The 17,411-nt window shown below is 44.3% G+C and overlaps 1 protein-coding gene and 1 long non-coding RNA gene across 8 annotated transcripts in view; one reads left to right on the forward strand and one right to left on the reverse strand.

Annotated features, from left to right (window-relative positions):
* Positions 1-7,670, reverse strand: part of LOC310744269 — a 50,431-nt gene extending 42,761 nt beyond the window's left edge. The window contains exon 1 of one of the 2 annotated variants that reach the window (XR_014539476.1): positions 7,600-7,670. This is a non-coding gene — a long non-coding RNA (uncharacterized lncRNA). Of the gene's footprint in view, positions 1-1,332; positions 1,359-7,599 lie in introns of those variants that run through there. The other variant, XR_014539477.1, reaches the window with a different exon arrangement.
* An 8,105-nt stretch (positions 7,671-15,775) lies between these two features.
* HGF (hepatocyte growth factor) overlaps positions 15,776-17,411 on the forward strand; it is a 55,727-nt gene continuing 54,091 nt past the window's right edge. For 5 of the 6 annotated variants that reach the window (XM_083575147.1, XM_083575146.1, XM_083575148.1 and 2 more), the window contains exon 1: positions 15,778-16,029. In XM_083575147.1, coding sequence (XP_083431273.1) covers positions 15,963-16,029 — 67 coding nt within the window. In that variant the 5' untranslated portion in view covers positions 15,778-15,962. Of the gene's footprint in view, positions 16,030-17,411 lie in introns of all 6 variants that reach the window. The other variant, XM_083575149.1, reaches the window with a different exon arrangement.

Raw genomic sequence — 17,411 nt, forward strand, 5'->3', positions numbered from 1 at the left:
TTTTTGCTGCTTATTTGTTAAAAGATCCCTTCCTTTGTGCTTCTGTTAATTGTACAGACAAAAGTGGCTAAAAATTCCCAAATAGGCAATTTAAATTGAGACTGGCATCTATGTATTTTGTTTTAAATATGTACAACTTGTAATAGACTCCTTTTATTTTTAAAAGGAGAGAAAGAAGTAATGAGCAGAAACCTCTGAAACAAAACAGAACAGTAGATGTGTTTTCTGTTAACAATGTTAACGGGAATCTGGAAAGTCAGGATTCTGGCATTCCTCAGTGTTACAGATACCAAAATAAAGCATCAAGACAGTTTAAAGGCTCCTTGCCCATCTAAGATCATGCCTGTGTGGGCTTAAGGTGCAGTTAATGTGTAATTACATGATGAGAAGCTGCCTGCTGCCTTAAAGGAGGCACTAGTGCGGCTTCTTCTAAAGAGGCCATGGCTGAATCCATAGGTTTATAGCAATGATTGCTCAGTTCCAAATTTCCCCTTTGTGGCATAGGTGTCAAAAAAGTGGGTGGTGCAACTGCAGAGATTCTTGCAGGGGACTGATTCTCCAGACCCATTAGAATCAGGGCTCAAGTCCGGTTTGGGAACTCAGTGGACCTTGGTCACCCTGTGGGATAAACTTTACTGGGAGAGGGACAGGATGAGAGCAGCCCTTTAACTTCTTGATTTCTCTGTGGTTTCTGATGCCATTGACCATGGTCCTGGGGCACTCTTTTATAGGGGTTCCGATCTTCCCTGGGGTTGGGTCCAGGCAGTAGCATTAGAGAAGTGTCTCCCCACTCTTACCGGTGCTTGTATTCTGGAGTGCTGCAGGGACTATATTATTCCCGATGCTACAGATACCATTCACCATCTATACAAAGCCACTGGGAGCAGGCAATGGGGGTTTGCCGATGACGCTCAGCTCTACTGCTACATAACAGGTGGGGTGTTCTGGGTAAGTGCTTGGATGCAGTGGTGGGCAGAATGAAGATCAAGAAACTGAATTTGAATCCTGGCAAGATGGAAGCACTGTGGGTGAGAGGCTCTTATGTTGAGGAGGTAAGCCAGTTGCCTGTTCAGGACAGGATTGTACTCCCCCTAAAGGGGCAGGTACACAATGTGGGGGTGCTCCTGAATCCAGCCGTTTCTTGTGCCTCAGGTTACTTCAGCGGGTAGCCTCAATTGTTGTGTCATAGAATCATAGAATCATAGAGTTGGAAGAGACCACAAGGGCCATCGAGTCCAACCCCCTGCCAAGCAGGAAACACCATCAGAGCACTCCTGACATATGGTTGTCAAGCCTCTGCTTAAAGACCTCCAAAGAAGGAGACTCCACCACACTCCTTGGCAGCAAATTCCACTGTCAAACAGCTCTTACTGTCAGGAAGTTCTTCCTAATGTTTAGGTGGGATCTTCTTTCTTGTAGTTTGGATCCATTGCTCCGTGTCCGCTTCTCTGGAGCAGCAGAAAACAACCTTTCTCCCTCCTCTATGTGACATCCTTTTATATATTTGAACATGGCTATCATATCACCCCTTAACCTCCTCTTCTCCAGGCTAAACATGCCCAGCTCCCTTAGCCGTTCCTCATAAGGCATCGTTTCCAGGCCTTTGACCATTTTGGTTGCCCTCCTCTGGACACGTTCCAGTTTGTCAGTGTCCTTCTTGAACTGTGGTGCCCAGAACTGGACACAGTACTCCAGGTGAGGTCTGACCAGAGCAGAATACAGTGGCACTATTACTTCCCTTGATCTAGATGCTATACTCCTATTGATGCAGCCCAGAATTGCATTGGCTTTTTTAGCTGCCGCGTCACACTGTTGGCTCATGTCAAGTTTGTGGTCAACCAAAACTCCTAGATCCTTTTCACATGTACTGCTCTCAAGCCAGGTGTCACCCATCTTGTATTTGTGCCTCTCCTTTTTTTTGCCCAAGTGCAATACTTTACATTTCTCCCTGCTAAAATTCATCTTGTTTGTTTTGGCCCAGTTCTATAATCTGTCAAGGTCGTTTTGAAGTTTGATCCTGTCCTCTGGGGTGTTAGCCACCCCTCCCAGTTTGGTGTCATCTGCAAATTTGATCAGGATGCTCTTGAGTCCATCATCCAAGTCGTTGATAAAGATGTTGAATAAGACCGGGCCCAAGACAGAACCCTGTGGCACCCCACTAGTCACTCTTCTCCAGGATGAAGAGGAACCATTGATGAGCATCCTTTGGGTTCGGTCAGTCAGCCAGTTACAAATCCACTGAGTGGTAGCATAGTCAGCTCTGACCATTCCTGGATTGGGATACTTTGCTATGGCGATTCAAGCACTGGTAACCCCGCGTTTGCATTGTTGCAGTGTGCTGTGTGTGGAGCTACTCTTGAGGCTAGTTTAGAACCTACAGCTGGTGTAGAATTCTGCAGTTTGTTGTTATTGGGTGTTGGCCAAGGACGATCTATAGCACCTTTGTTGAAGGAGCTGTACTGGGTACAAATACACTCCTGAGCTACTTTCAGGATCTTGCTATTACTATTTGAAACCTTAAACATCCTGGCAGTATTCTTAAAAGATCTCCCTATTCCTTATACCACTGTTTGATCTGTGTGATCTGTCACTGAAGCACATCTGACAGTGCCTGGCAGCGTCAGACTTTGCTGGACATGAAATTTGGGGTGCTGGCCCTGGAGTTATGGAACTCTTTACCTAATGAAATCAAGCTGGAACCATCTGCAATGAGTTTTGGGTGCCATCCTGGGAGTAAGTAGGTTATTTCAGCAAGCCTCCTTATGAAAATGATTTACTGTTTTTATAACCTCCTTGTCAGTTTCCCCATTATGCACTTCTGCTGTTTTGGTTTTAATTAAGATTTTGTACACCACAGAGATATATTTTTGTATGTCCAAGCTACATGAATTGTTATTGTTATTGTTGTTAGTCATTGTAACAATTGCATCTCATTAAAGGAAAATGTGGAAGGCATGGAGGAAATCTCTGTGCTCAGTCTGTAGGCCAAGAATGGCAAGCAGATTGGATGGTTGCAATTGACAACTTGGCAACAGTGATTTGTGGACATCTGGATCGAACTGCTTCTGTTTTAAAGACTTGCACTCTCTGTATCTGAATGTTTTCCTAGGTTTCAATTCTCAGCTTGCATATAGGTCAATAAACATGTATTACAAACTCACCATAATTTTTCAATATTCAGGGAAGGAAAATGACCCTTTAAAAGACTGTTGCTAACATTTCTGAGGCTTGAGGCATTCTGAGGCATGCTAAGACCATCAGATGTGAACACTGACCATCTCCAAAATAGTTTTGGGGGTTGGTGTTCAGCAAAAGCATTTCCTTGACATTATTGGCTTAACCACAATGACTTAATGTGCCCTTTAAGAACGTAAGAAGAGAGTTGGATTGGGCCAATGGCAATGGGTTGGTTTAGTGGATTTCCTCATAAATGCTTGTTTGAACTTCACAAAGAAAATTTGCATATTTTGTGAAATGTACAGAAACCCACCTACCTTACTAATTCCTAGTACCCCTATGGTTTCTATACCCTCTGAAGCTCTGCCTCAAACAATTAGGAAATGGAAAGATGTATGGCATCATGTATGAAGAATGCATAGCCATCCCTGAGAGTTTTGATTAGGATCAAAACAGAAACCAGAGTTGGAATGGTAAGTATGCACAAGCTAACATTAACATCACAAACTAAAGTTGAAATAAGTAGAGCTCCTTCAGTAAAAGACAATGCAAACTTAAATTACTTTAAATGCCGGTGGAAAATCAGCCTTTGACACAAGCTGAGGAAGACACAGCAACAAAATGTTCTTCTATTGAAGTCAGTGAGAGATTTGTTGTGGAGCCGAATTGGCTTATAGAAAGTGCTTTCAAAAACATAATCGTAAAACAATACAAAATGCCCCTTCCAAAATACACACTACATTTCCAGACATTGTTTTAAATTGGTCCCTGCTTTTGCAAATCTTTATTCTCCCTTGCTGTTCTGTTGGAAAATGGCAGCTCTTGATTATACGCTGCCTGCTGTTAACTGTTCAAAACTTGTTCCTTATTAGCCACGCCAACAACCCATCTTGTCATGAAACATTTTACTCTGATAAACTTACTGGAACTTTCATTGTTTTATTTTTTTGTGGTTTCCAGAAAACATTTTCTTAAGAACTTGTTCATGTGAAGAACAGCTGTCTACCATATGGATTAGAAGTAAAATTGGCTTCTCCACCTCCATCTGATTTAAATGTGCAGAATGGTACTGCACAATACTTCAGTCATATTTCTGAAAGTTGAGCAAAAGGGACTTTGCAAGGCTCCTGAGGACTGTTAAGCCTTAGAGCGGTTTGTTTATATCCTTTATACTCTTTCTGAGGATTTTTAAGGAAGCTGTAACACTCAAGATCACACATGATCTGCACAACTCATTGAAGTCAATGGTGAAGCAGATTTGGAGGCACTTCTGTGGGGACAGTCAATTGAGCATTCTGTGGTGAATTCTAACTGGTGCTCGAAACCAGCAACTTATGCAGGATGTTCAGGGCAAAAGGCAATTATTTTGAGTCAGAAAACAACACTCTTACTCCTGGCGGAAGACATGAATGGGAAATTGCCTTCTAAATTACTCTTAACAAAAGATTTGGCTGTATAATTATTAGCAAACTTGGCTGCAAAATTGCTTTGGGGTGCAGATGGTGTAGAGTGGCAGCAGCAGCAGCAGCCCCCCGGCTATTCCACCTAAGAATCCCCATTCACCATTAAAGGGAAATCTTGATCTGGTTTACAGAAACAATAATAAATATACATTAAATAAAACCATTTCAAAATGAAACCAGTATCACAGATAGTAACAGAAATATAGAATAGTAGGAAATGTTCAGGGAAAGCCCTTGCAGATAGGTGAGTTTTTAATTTGCATTAACAGTACTCACTACTCAGGGCTTCCTGAATAACAGCCAGATGGGCAGGGTATGTATGCATGCATGTATGTATGTATGTATGTATGTATAAATAAATAAATAATAAAATTATTACTATTATTATTATTATTATTATTATTCCAGAGGATAGGAGCCACCATGGAAAAGGGCCACTTTTATGTTGCAAACTGGTGCCGAGTTGTTCAAGGCTGTATATGTTGACAATATAACAATGAAGATAGCTGGGTAGCTAATAGGCAGTCATTGTAGGTGTAATATATGTGTGGCCAGGTGCTCCACTCAGTGTATTATTTATTAAATTTGTATAGTGCCCTTCATCTGAAGATAACAGGGCAGCTCACAACTGATCTGGCCTCTTCCAGGTGAGATGTTATAGAGAAATTAAATATGGATCTACAATTTTGTAGGTCAGTGAGGTCTAGATTTTTAATGAAGGGGGTTAAAGACTACCTTTTTCATGGTGACTGACAGATAATAGTCCTACAGAAACATGCTCATTAGCAAGAGGGCTTCCTACAATTAGATACAACTAGATAAGAAGGGCAGAGGTCTATAGCACAATTTAGAAACTTAAAATGAGCTCTTTTAACCAATGTTCACTTGGGCTCATCCTCAGTGTCCCATCACCTGTGCTCTAGTCAACGTCTCAATCATGCCACCTCCAGCAGCTCCTCAGAAATCAGTTTCAGATCTAAATCACAGGAAAGAATTTCAGCATCCTAAATCAAATCCTAATTTTGACCAGGGCTTCACCACAAGAGCTTAATAGATTGACTTCTAATTCCCAAGAGCAATCTGGGAGTCCAGAGACACAAGCAGCATTTGGAGGCAGACTGATTCAGCAGCTGGGGTAGCTCAGTAGGTAGAGCATGAGACTCTTCATCTCAGGTTCATGGGTTCAAGCCCCACGTGGGGCAGAAAAAGTCCTACGTTGCAGAGGATTGGACTAAATGATCCTTGTGGTCCCTTCCAACTCTATGATTCTGATTTAATCAGTTACCAACCACTTCAGAAGTTATTGAGCCCTGTGTCACCTGTTGTTGTTGTTTAGTCATTTAGTCGTGTCCAACTCTTTGTGACCCCCTGGACCAGAGCACGCCAGGCACTCCTGTCTTCCACTGCCTCCCGCAGTTTGGTCAAACTCATGTTGGTAGCTTCGAGAACACTGTCCACCCATCTCGTCCTCTGTCATCCCCTTCTCCTTGCGTCCTCCATCTTTCCCAACATCAGGGTCTTTTCCAGGGAGTCTTCTCTTCTCATGAGGTGGCCAAAGTACTGGAGTCTCAGCTTCAGGATCTGTCCTTCCAGTGAGCACTCAGGGCTGATTTCCTTCAGAATGGATAGGTTTGATCTTCTTGCAGTTCACGGGACTCTCAAGAGTCTCCTCCAGCACCAGAATTCAGAAGCATCATTTCTTCGGCGATCAGCCTTCTTTAGGGTCCAGCTCCCATACATCACTACTGGGAAAACCAGTGTCACCTATCATCAGGCAATTCTTTAGCCATGGCACCCTGAAAGTTTTACCTACTCCCAGAACCCCATTAAAATATTCAAAATAAAATACCATGTCAAGAGTATGAGCAACAGAATATGTAGGGCCTAAATCACAACGGAAAAGCCTCATAGTTGCCATGACAGCCATGGAGTCATGAGCTGTACCTGATAAGGTGGCCTCTGAATGAATGTGAATGCTGTAATCCTCCAGGACTAACAACTGAGAGTTCTTCGACACCAGGCTCAGGACCACCTCTATGAGCTCAGCCAGGCAGTTTGTAACACTCAATCTTAGTACGGTTTGTACATCTGCATTTGCTATTCAGACCAACTATAAAGTGAAACCAGCTTTTAAAAGAAGTTGTAATGGTTACATAGCATTTTTATTAGTGTATTAATATCACAATAAAGCTCTGCAGTAGATTTTGGCATAATCCAAGTGTTCTCTACAATTCCTTTGTATTTTCAAAAAAGCAGGGCTACAAATGTGAACCAATATCCAGTTTCAGAAATTCAACCTGATGGATAATAATTTCCAGCAGGATGAAATTTATAGATGGCTGGTCTTTGGTGGGCAGCCCCATTTACACAACCATCCCCCCATGTTTCAGATCACATGTGAATATTCCCCAAGAGCATGGTAATTTCTGGTTATTGAGAATTATTATTTTTTAAATCCTCTATGAATGTATATAATCCATAAATACTTTTGAAGTGTAATTATTTCTTTTAGTTTAATATTGAATATTTTTATCTGTTTTAGTTACTTTATATAATGTAACATTTCTTAGAAGAATTTTATAAGTGGGGCCTTTGAGACTTCCTAGGAATCCTGCTTCCCTCTTTTGTCATGGTTCTGAATCCTTCAGTGCTACCCTTGTATTTGGATTTTTGAAAGTCTTAGATAGCCCATTTTAAAATATCAAAAAGAAGGTGCTTCGTGGAACACGGGGATCTGCTTTGGAAGTTTATTTAGGATAGCGTTTTCTGAAGTAATACATTATGTATGGAGACTTGCAAAAATCATAGAATCATAGAATCATAGAATCATAGAGTTGGAAGAGACCACAAGGGCCATCGAGTCCAACCCCCTGCCAAGCAGGAAACACCATCAGAGCACTCCTGACATATGGTTGTCAAGCCTCTGCTTAAAGACCTCCAAAGAAGGAGACTCCACCACACTCCTTGGCAGCAAATTCCACTGTCGAACAGCTCTTACTGTCAGGAAGTTCTTCCTAATGTTTAGGTGGATGCATGTTTATTGTGGGTACCTGCAATATCTTCTTTTGGTCTATTTCACCTTTCCCTCTTGCTCACACACCCCTCTTTACACTCACCAACCAATGCACTATTCCCATATAAAGATTTGTTCATAGGAGCAAGAAAGATGATTCCCTTGGAGATTGAAGGCCAACCTGGACATAACTGAGAGGCTTTACATCCATGGTTATTGGTAAGCTGCAGAGCAGAATATTGGTGGAAGGCTGGTGGAAAACAAACCTGAAGATAGTGAGTGAGGGCTTCACTTAATCAGCCCTATGGACACACAGGGGCACAGGTCTTAAGAGGGAAAACAGAAAAACCTTCAATGTTGTAGGTCTGGAAAGAAAGGAGGAAACCTGGAGACTCTTGACTTTAGCTGGTGTGAGTGTGTTGCAGAGAGTGGCACACTAGCATCTGAATCCCCAGGCCCCCCGTATGCAAGGAGGGGGGAAACAGTCCCTGGAAGAGTTTGGGTAAAGCAGCCCAGGAGAAAGTATTAAACATCATTTTCCCATGAATATAGTTCTTTATAACATTTTTAAAAATTCCATTCAATCGTGAAATGTTAAACTAAGGCCCCTCCAGATAACTGAGCAGTCATCATGATTTGTTTGTTATTATACAACAATGAGCATTCATCTTGTGTTCATCCTGATTTGTTTGCAGGATGTTTACCTTAGTCATTATCCCATACTGTTCAGTGCAGTTCCCAAACACGTTCCAAACCACAAAGAGTGCAATACTGTACTTTTTTGTTTTTTTTAAGTGGCTTTGTTGCACGAGGGTGACAGAAGCCTCTAATCCACTTCAGCTGGACAAACCTAAAGTTCTGGTGTGCACTTATGAATCCTTCCTGCAAAACAGTGACAGGGTGAAGGCAAGCTCCGTTTTTATTCCCCACCTAGTTCTATGCACGCTTCTACAGAAATGGTTTAGCAATGTCATCAGTGTTCATTGTCTGAAAGGCAATATATAATGTTCACAATATTAGTCATTTGTCTGCTTCTGCTAGTTATTATAAGCTTATTTCCAGATCTGGAGCCAGTTTTCTACACCACTTCTTCCTATGGGACTACATATCAGACCTCTTTCAGAAACACATTGCCACTTAATTGCAGGTCATCTACAATTTATTTTAAGCCTGGGGATCAAATGCCAGATGTCTTTGTACCTAAAGGTGGTATAGGTGAATAGGACCTAATTTGAGCCTTTGCTCAGTCCCAGACAGGAGAATTTGTGTTTGATGCTTTGGAACAAATGAAAAAATAATGAAGCAAAGCGGTGCTGAGAATGTCCAGCTACCATAAGATGTGGCGACGGTTATGAGCTTAGGTGGCTTTTTAAAGGGGTTAGACAAATTTGTGGAAGAGACAGGTCTATCAGTAGTGGCTATTAGGCCTGGAAGTTAAGTGAAACCTTCAAGACTATTATCAGCATACTTCTGCCTACCAGATGCTAGAGGACAAAGAGAGAAAGAGAGAAAAAACAGAGGCTGTTGCCTTCATGTGCTGTTTCCAGTTTTCTCAGAGGCACCTGGCTGACCACTGTTAGGAACAATATGTTAGACTGGATTCAACCGTGGTCTGTTTCAGTTGGACTCTTCGTAGGCTTCTTTCACCGCAGAGGAACCATTGCCAGTGTGCCCTTGGCAGGCTTGAATGCCAGCACTTCTCATTTCAGAAATGTGTTTGTATACATTTAAGCATGCAGGTCTTACATGGATTTATTATATTTTATGCCCACCTTTCTTCTAAGGAACTCAAAGTGTTTCTCTGCCCTTGCATTTTATCTCTGTAACAACCCTCTGCCAGGCATGGCTCAGTGACAGTAACCATGGGATTTAAATTGAGAAGCACACCCTTAATCTAAAATATGAAATAAAATTGCAGCCTTGCTTTTAACTTGCTTTTTGTCAGGCTTCTTTTGGCTGCCCCTTGCTAAGGCATTTGCCAGCCTCTCTTTATTTCATTTCCAATATATTTGCAGGAGTCAACTTACGGTACATTTCCTTAATGTCTGTTTACTTGAATATGTGCGACATGCTGACATGAGCATGGAGAAAAGGTGTCATTAGACCAGAAGAAATGAAAGGCTGTATTTCTAACCTTAACATGGATAGAACTGATGCTACATTACATACAATGCAAGTGTAATTTTACTAATAGAAACTGTAGAAGTACCTGGGAACTCAGTAGAAGATGAAACAGAGTCCTGTGGCATCTTAAACATCTCTCCTATTTGTTTATTTATTTATACATACATATATACACACATACATACTTTTTATCCTCCAACATCTGGTATCAACTGATTCTCTCCATCCTTTCAGCTGCCAGTGACTTTGGCACATCACTTGATTTTCTCAATTACTCTGACTTCATTTTTCACAGCTGAATGTGTGAACTGATCCCAATGGCTTCAGCTGGTGTAGAGACATGTCTGTGATGACCATTTTATATATTCAAGTCATCATGATATCACAGTTATGAAGTATCTAACTCCGTGACTTGGTCAAGAATGAGTGAGCAAACTTCACTGGAAAGCATGACATTTGTGATATAAAAATTCTGCCCATTGCGTTAGATATCTGGCAGTCCATTCAAACAAACAAGCCTATAAAAACAAACTTGAACTAGACTTTTTAATTTTGGCAGATTTTCACCACAGATGAGCATTCACCTGTTTCCAAACCTGGCAGAACAGTACTATGAATATTAACCAGAAATACGTCTCAGTGTTTAAGGGACTTTCTCCCTAGTAAGTTTCAGATAGCAGCTCAGGTATATAGCAATCAGGTACAGAGAAATCAAATTATGCATATGTACATGTGAACTAGCCTTTTACATGCCATAACACCAGGCTGAAAGTCCTACTCAGAATAGACCCATTTAAGTTAATCATGTCTATTAACTTCAATGGGCCGATTCTGAGTCGGGTGAGGATTGAATACCACTTATTGAACTAAGCTTCTGCACACAGGACTTTCATCTACAACTTTTTGCTCAAGCCAAATGTTTGACTGCGTATCTAACCTATGGGATAATTCTTATTTTCCTACCTGTTACAGTGTCATGTTGGGATGCGGGTGGTGCTGTGGTCTAAACCACTGAGCCTAGGGCTTGCCGATTAGAAGGTTGGTGGTTCGAATCCCTGCGACGGGGTGAGCTCCCATTGTTCGGTCCCAGCTCCTGCCAACCTAGCAGTTTGAAAGCACGTCAAAGTGCAAGTAGATAAATAGGTACCGCTCTGCTGGGAAGGTAAACGGTGTTTCTGTGCGCTGCTCTGGTTCACCAGAAGCGGCTTAGTCATGCTGGCCACATGACCCGGAAGCTGTACGCCAGCTCCCTCGGCCAATAAAGCCAGATGAGCGCCGCAACCTCAGAGTCGTCCGTGACTGGACTTAATAGTCAGGGGTCCATTTACCTTTTACAGTGTCATGTCAGATCCCACTCCATGCTGGTTCATGTTAAACGTATATTCTTGTGATGCATCCAAGCTCCCCAGTTTTTTTCTGTATGTATTCTCTAATTTATTATATTTTGACATTTTGAAATCTCTGTTCCGTTTCCCAAAAGCAATGGGCTGTGACTGCAATACTATGCACCTACTGAAGAGACAGTCCCATTGAAATCAGTGGAAATAAAGAGGTATTCCACGCCATTTTATGGAAGTGTGTTTTGGACTAAACACCTCAGAAAATACCACCTTACTCGGATTATTCATTCAGTGGTGGTCTCAAGAGAATACTTCCAATTTCTGACAGTGGGTAGGTGAAGATAAATACGGTTGTGGAAAAACGAAGTTTGGCAGCACTTTGAATAAGCACTTAGGCAAATAAAGGCAAGATAACGTGATACAACTCTGAACAGAACAGAGCCACCCTGAGGCCTTTTAAAGCATGTGGCAGGATATAAATTGAATAAGCAAACAGAAAATAAGTAGAAGTTGCAGGAGAAAAACAGCAGTAAAAATCTAAAATTCAACAGAACACTTGAATGTGGAAAAAAATTGCTTCACTGATAAAATTTCTCTGGATTGCCAGGCTCAAGTTGTACATATGCATAAATAAACCATATATCCTAAAGACACCAAAGTCTCTGCAGTGTTTCATCTGCAAAAGGAAACGCGAACTGTGCCTGGAACCCCTGGAATCTCACACCACTCTGAGATTGGGTGGCATGCAACAGTATGACCAATTGCGTGTATGTGTGAACTGATCTTCAGGGCTTCTTGCAAATACTCTGTATGTGTGTACTTGGAAGCTTGAGCTCTTATAATACACAGATGGTGCAATAGCAATACCATTCACAGAGTTCTTCTTTCTGGCAGGCCTCTGTACCTTTAAGAACTGTGTAAAAAGCAAAAAATGCAATACCTGCAAGCTTTCCCTTGCAGTCCCTTCCACCTCTACAATTCTATCATACTATGATTCCCAGAATTGAAATGGCAAGCACTCACTCAACTACGTAGGGAAGAACTGAATTCTACTTATCTGATGAATGGGAGACAACCACATTGTATTTTTTCACCAATTGCACTCACCCTCTAAAATAATGGCCGGCCATATCTCTGCTCATTTGCTACTAATAAGTGTTATCTCTTATGCCAGGGGTAGGCAAGCTGCAATCTAGTGCTTCATGCAATCTGCAGTCTCTGCAAACCTCTGGCAAAAGCCATCTGTCCCTTCAATCCTAGCACTGGCTTTAGAAAGAAGAGAAACCAGTGGCTGGCCACTTTTGGCTCCAGCCCTGCCCACCTTCAGCCCTGCCCACTAACATGCAATGGACAAAAGGTTGCTCACCCCTGCTCCCTACTACCTCTGCATTCAAACACACTACAAATATCAGGTTATAGCCAATGTTAGTCATACTCAGAGTATACTGGGAAGAAGGTTGATACATCTGAGTTTGGACACTTCTCTGACTGACAATCAAGGGGCTTGTGCCCTGGCAAGTCTGCTGCAGGTTTGGGTGGATGCCTGCTATTTAAGAAGATATGCAGCTTTCGGGTACAGTCGAGTCAATGTGAGTGGGATTTCAAATCTAATTGTACTGTTACTGGGCTTCTTGAGATTTGTGCTAATGTTAAAGGGAGCTTGGTTCTGTAGCATACCCCATTCTGAGATGGGGGTGAAGTCAAACTGTTGAAAGGTTAGAGCACCTACTGTGGCAGTAGAGACAGGGGCGAACAAAGACATCGTGACACTTGGGGTGGGGCATCGCTACGTAGGGCGCAATGTGCGGCGGCGCTATGTATGCCGCATGCGCCGTACGTAGCGACGCCACACATGCGCTGTACACATGTAGCGGTTTGCTGGCGCCGCCGCTCCAGTGCCGTATGGACAGTGCCAGGATCCCTCTGTATAGCCACAAATGGAGGATCCTCTACATGCGACTGTAGCGGTGATGGAGGGATCCCATCGCTGTCCGTATGGCGCTCAAACGTCGCTGGCAGCAAACCACTATGTACAGTGCATGTGCGGTGTCGTTACGTACAGCACATGCGTGTGACACTGCACGTGCACTGTAGCCACGAATGGAGGATTCTCCACATGTAGCTGCGGCAGCACGATGGCTGTTTGCACCGCTGTGAGCCCCTGTGGGGTGCCTTCTTGTCACCCCCCAGACATGGCACCCGGGGCGCGCACCCCTCCCGCTGTGACACCACTGTGTAGAGACCAATGGAGAAGAGACATGTTTTGTTGCAGCTGGGGCAAGTGAAGGCATCTGGTTGTGCTGCTGCAGATGCACCAGGGCGTTTCTTCTCACTCCTCCTCTGGTCACGGTTATGGATGCACAACTTGACTGCCTGTCTCCAGGCACTGAGGTCACCTGCAAGGAATTCTCACATGGCGGGGTTGATGTTGCCGGCCTTCATGTCCCATTTGCAAACAATGCAGAGTTGGTCTGCCAACGGTCCTGGTCCCTGAAGCCAGCTCCCTGTAGAGTACATCCTTGGGGATCCTGCCACCTTCCATTCTGTGGACATGACCAAGCCAGTTCTTTTGCCTAGGCTGCAGAAATGCTTAAGAGTAGTATTTTTTAAAAGTGTTCTAAGGGAGTATGAGCAGGCTAAAGTAACTATCTGGGGAATGGGGGGAAAGAGTCAGGAGTCCTATAACAATAACAGCTGCTTTGGAACCATAAATGCAGCAGGTGATGCTCTCTCCATCACCACCACATTCCCTTGCTAAGCATGTACCTGCAGAATTTCTGCCCACCGTGCAGCAATTAAAAAAAGGCACAGGAGCCCAGCTGCTGAAAACATACTGGCTCTGGCCCTGTTGATGCATTCAGCAGAATCAAGCGGTATTTCTCTCTACCCCGCCAGGAACACTTTAAGTTGTGGATGGGAGTTTACATTTCTGAATGTTTCTGCAAGGGACAAAAATAAAGTAATACAGTGGTACCTCAGGTTAAGAACTTAATTTGTTCCGGAGGTCCGTTCTTAACCTGAAACTGGTCTTAACCTGAAGCACCACTTTAGCTAATGGGGCCTCCCGCTGCCACCACACAATTTCTGTTCTCATCCTGCAGCAAAGTTCTTCACCCAAGGTACTATTTCTGGGTTAGCGGAGTCTGTAACCTGAAGCATCTGCAACCCGAGGTACCACTTTAAAAGCAGTGGGAGCAGTCTTGGTCTATTAATGTGTATTATTTAAAGAATTAGGTGTCTATCCACCCTTCCTTCTAAAAGCCCAGCGTGGCATTAGAAAAATTCCAAAATCCAGAGTTGGGCAATATATTATTGGAATAATCAAGCTAAGTGTGACAAGGCACGACTTTGAGTTCTCCAGCCAAGACACCAAGCTAAGGTGGGGAGGATGGGGGTGAGCTTAACACTCAAGTCAGTTGTTTTTGTCCCTGCTCTCCTATTTTTCTTACATCCATCCTCATTATGTGTCCTGCAGAACTGGAGTGATACCTCACTGTTTTATCAAATGCTGGGTGGGACTAATAAAGGTATTGCTGCACTGTAGAAGTGGGGATTTCCCCACCCCATTATAAAAATAAAAACCCTCCCCTGAATATAGAACCATAGAATCTTATGTTGGAAGGGATCCTGAGGGTCATCTAGTCCTGCCCACAGGATGGAATCCTGCCCACAGGATGGAACCCCCAACCTCCTGGTTAACAGCCAGACCCACTGAGCCACAGAGTGTAGAAACATGGGCATACTCACTGGCAGGAAAGCTAGCATAGGAGAGATCAGGGTTCAAATCCTCACTTGGCCATTAAGCTCACTGGGTGACCTCAGGTGGGTCACTCACCCTCTCAGCCTAACCCACCTCACGGGGCTGTTGAGAGGAGATGTATGGACGCCCCCTCTGCGCCCTTGGAGGAAAAGTGGGCTGTATCTTTGCAAACTAGTGATGTATGGAAGTGAGAGCTGGACCATAAAGAAGGCTGATCGCTGAAGAATGGATGCTTTTGAATTATGGTGCTGGAGGAGACTCTTGGACTGCAAGAAGATCAAACCTCTCCATTCTGAAGGAAATCAGCCCTGAGTGCTCACCGGAAGGACAGATCGTGAAGCTGAGGCTCCAGTACTTTGGCCACCTCATGAGAAGAGAAGACTCCCTGGAAAAGACCCTGATGTTGGGAAAGATGGAGGGCACAAGGAGAAGGGGACGACAGAGGACGAGATGGGTGGACAGTGTTCTCGAAGCCACAAACATGAGTCTGACCAAACTGCGGGAGACAGTGGAAGACAGGAGTGCCTGGCCTGCTCTGGTCCAGGGGGTCACGAAGAGGCGGACACGACTAAACGACTAAACAACAACATCTTTGCAAACGGATAACTAGATAAAGCGTCTTCCCGGCCCGCTCGTTTCCTAGGGGCAGGGCGTTCCGCAGGCCAGCCTCTCTCTCTGCCCCTCCGCTGACACGTGGCCCCGCGCTCGGGCGTGCTTGCTCCCCGCGTCCCGCCGGCCTCGTGCCTCGGGGCTTCCCCCGCTGAGCCCGGGCGCGTGTCGTCGGCGCCGCGCCCGCCTCTCCCTCCCTCCCCGCCGGTGTCTGGGGGGTCCCTGCGCCCTTCGCGCTTCCCTCGGTCTCTCTCTGGACTGGCTCGGAGGAGAGGCGGGCGGGGAGAGAGGAGGGGAGTGTTGTCGAAGCACTTTCTTACCGTAAGAGGGAGTTGGGACCCGGAGCTTTCCAGTTAATCACACAACAAAACTTGGCTCATCGCAATAAAAGCAGCAGCTCGGCTCGCTCCGTCTCCTCTCTTGGCCGGCTGCGCATCTCCTCTTCCCTCCCGGCGAGCGAAGCCCCCCCAGCCCCCATGTGGACCAGCCGGCTCTTGCCCCTCGGACTCTTCCTTCACTCCATCAGCAACATCCCTTGGGCAGGTTAGTTCGGCTCCTGGCTTTCTTTTCCCCTCAAGGAGCTGGTCGGTCGTTTTCCACTCGGGACTTCTTGCCTTTTCGTTTTCTTTTTTGAACAAATGTGCTTCTTGCGTGCATTGAAAGTTCCCCACGTTTGTGTTGAAAACACGCGCACACGTGCGTGTGAACGCGCGCGAGTATGCATCTACGGGAGAGGGGGGTATTGAGAATTTTCTGTGCTTATGATGTATCCAAATGCATGACGAGAACTATTTCGATTTTTTTTTTTTCTGGCGAGGGATGTCCGGAGGGCGAATGAACGTGTGAAAAGCGCCCGGCAACTAAAGGGTTAAGTTTGTTTTGCGAAGTCCCCTCCCGGGACAGATCTAAAACTACACCCCCTGCTCGGTGTCCCAGGACGCTTGTAGTAGGGCATCAAATCATTCAGGTGTCTGGATCGAATATGGTTGCCTTTTATCGATGCCAGAAAGTGGCAGCGAAATAAAAATCCGCCTCAAAGCAAACCCCGTTATCCTCTCTGAACAAGTGAGGGACCAATGGGAGACTGGCTGGGTTAGAAATCAAAACAGAAATGTATTTTGCCCCACCTAAGTGTTCCTGTAAATACAGTAGACCTAAAAAGACTTCATGGATCTGTGCAGGAAGATAACTCTCTGTAGTTGTTGCTGCAGAATTTGTCTTGTTCTGTGTAAATGCACTCTCTGCCCCCCCCCCCATGTGCAGAGTTTTCGGAGCCCAAAGACCTACATATGTGCAATCTTTGTGAACTGGACAGATTAGCAGGTCTAAGGGGAAGCGGGAGAGTTATTTCACTGCTTGTTTCTAGGCTCTCTCAGCTGTGATGGGGCAAGAGGAAACATCTGTCCCTTATTGCAATGTAATTGATTACATGTTAAGCAGCATGAGGACAACAGTGAGCATCCTAACCTCAGGAGACCTAGTTCCAAGGCTTGGAACGAACACCTAAATGAGGGCCATGTCCTTGTGTGTGCCCAGTGCAGTAAACTGTCTATTTCTGGACCCAGTTAATTAACATTTCATCTCCGAGCCAATCAAGTTCCCGAGGCTGTGGAAAGTAGGAAGAGCAAACAATAAGCAAGCAACAACTGGAAACTGCTGACTTGGTTTTTTGTTTTCTGAGCGTCTTCCATGGGACTGGAACACCGGAGGGACGGGGCTTGTATTTCTCCGTTGTTTGGGGATATTTTTTTATTATAAAGGAAACACGTTGGGTTTTTGTCCCTTTTTCTCTTTTTTGAAGTTAGCTAAGGCAAATGTTGTGGAAACAGATATACCTGCTTATCGGTTTGGAACCACGTGTACCTTTTTTGTAGATAACTTTGACAGCATGATGGAGCACTTTCCTAACTTCCTCTAATTTATTT

This window comes from Podarcis filfolensis (assembly GCF_964270895.1).
Source record: "Podarcis filfolensis genome assembly, chromosome: 10".
NCBI lineage: Eukaryota > Metazoa > Chordata > Lepidosauria > Squamata > Lacertidae > Podarcis > Podarcis filfolensis.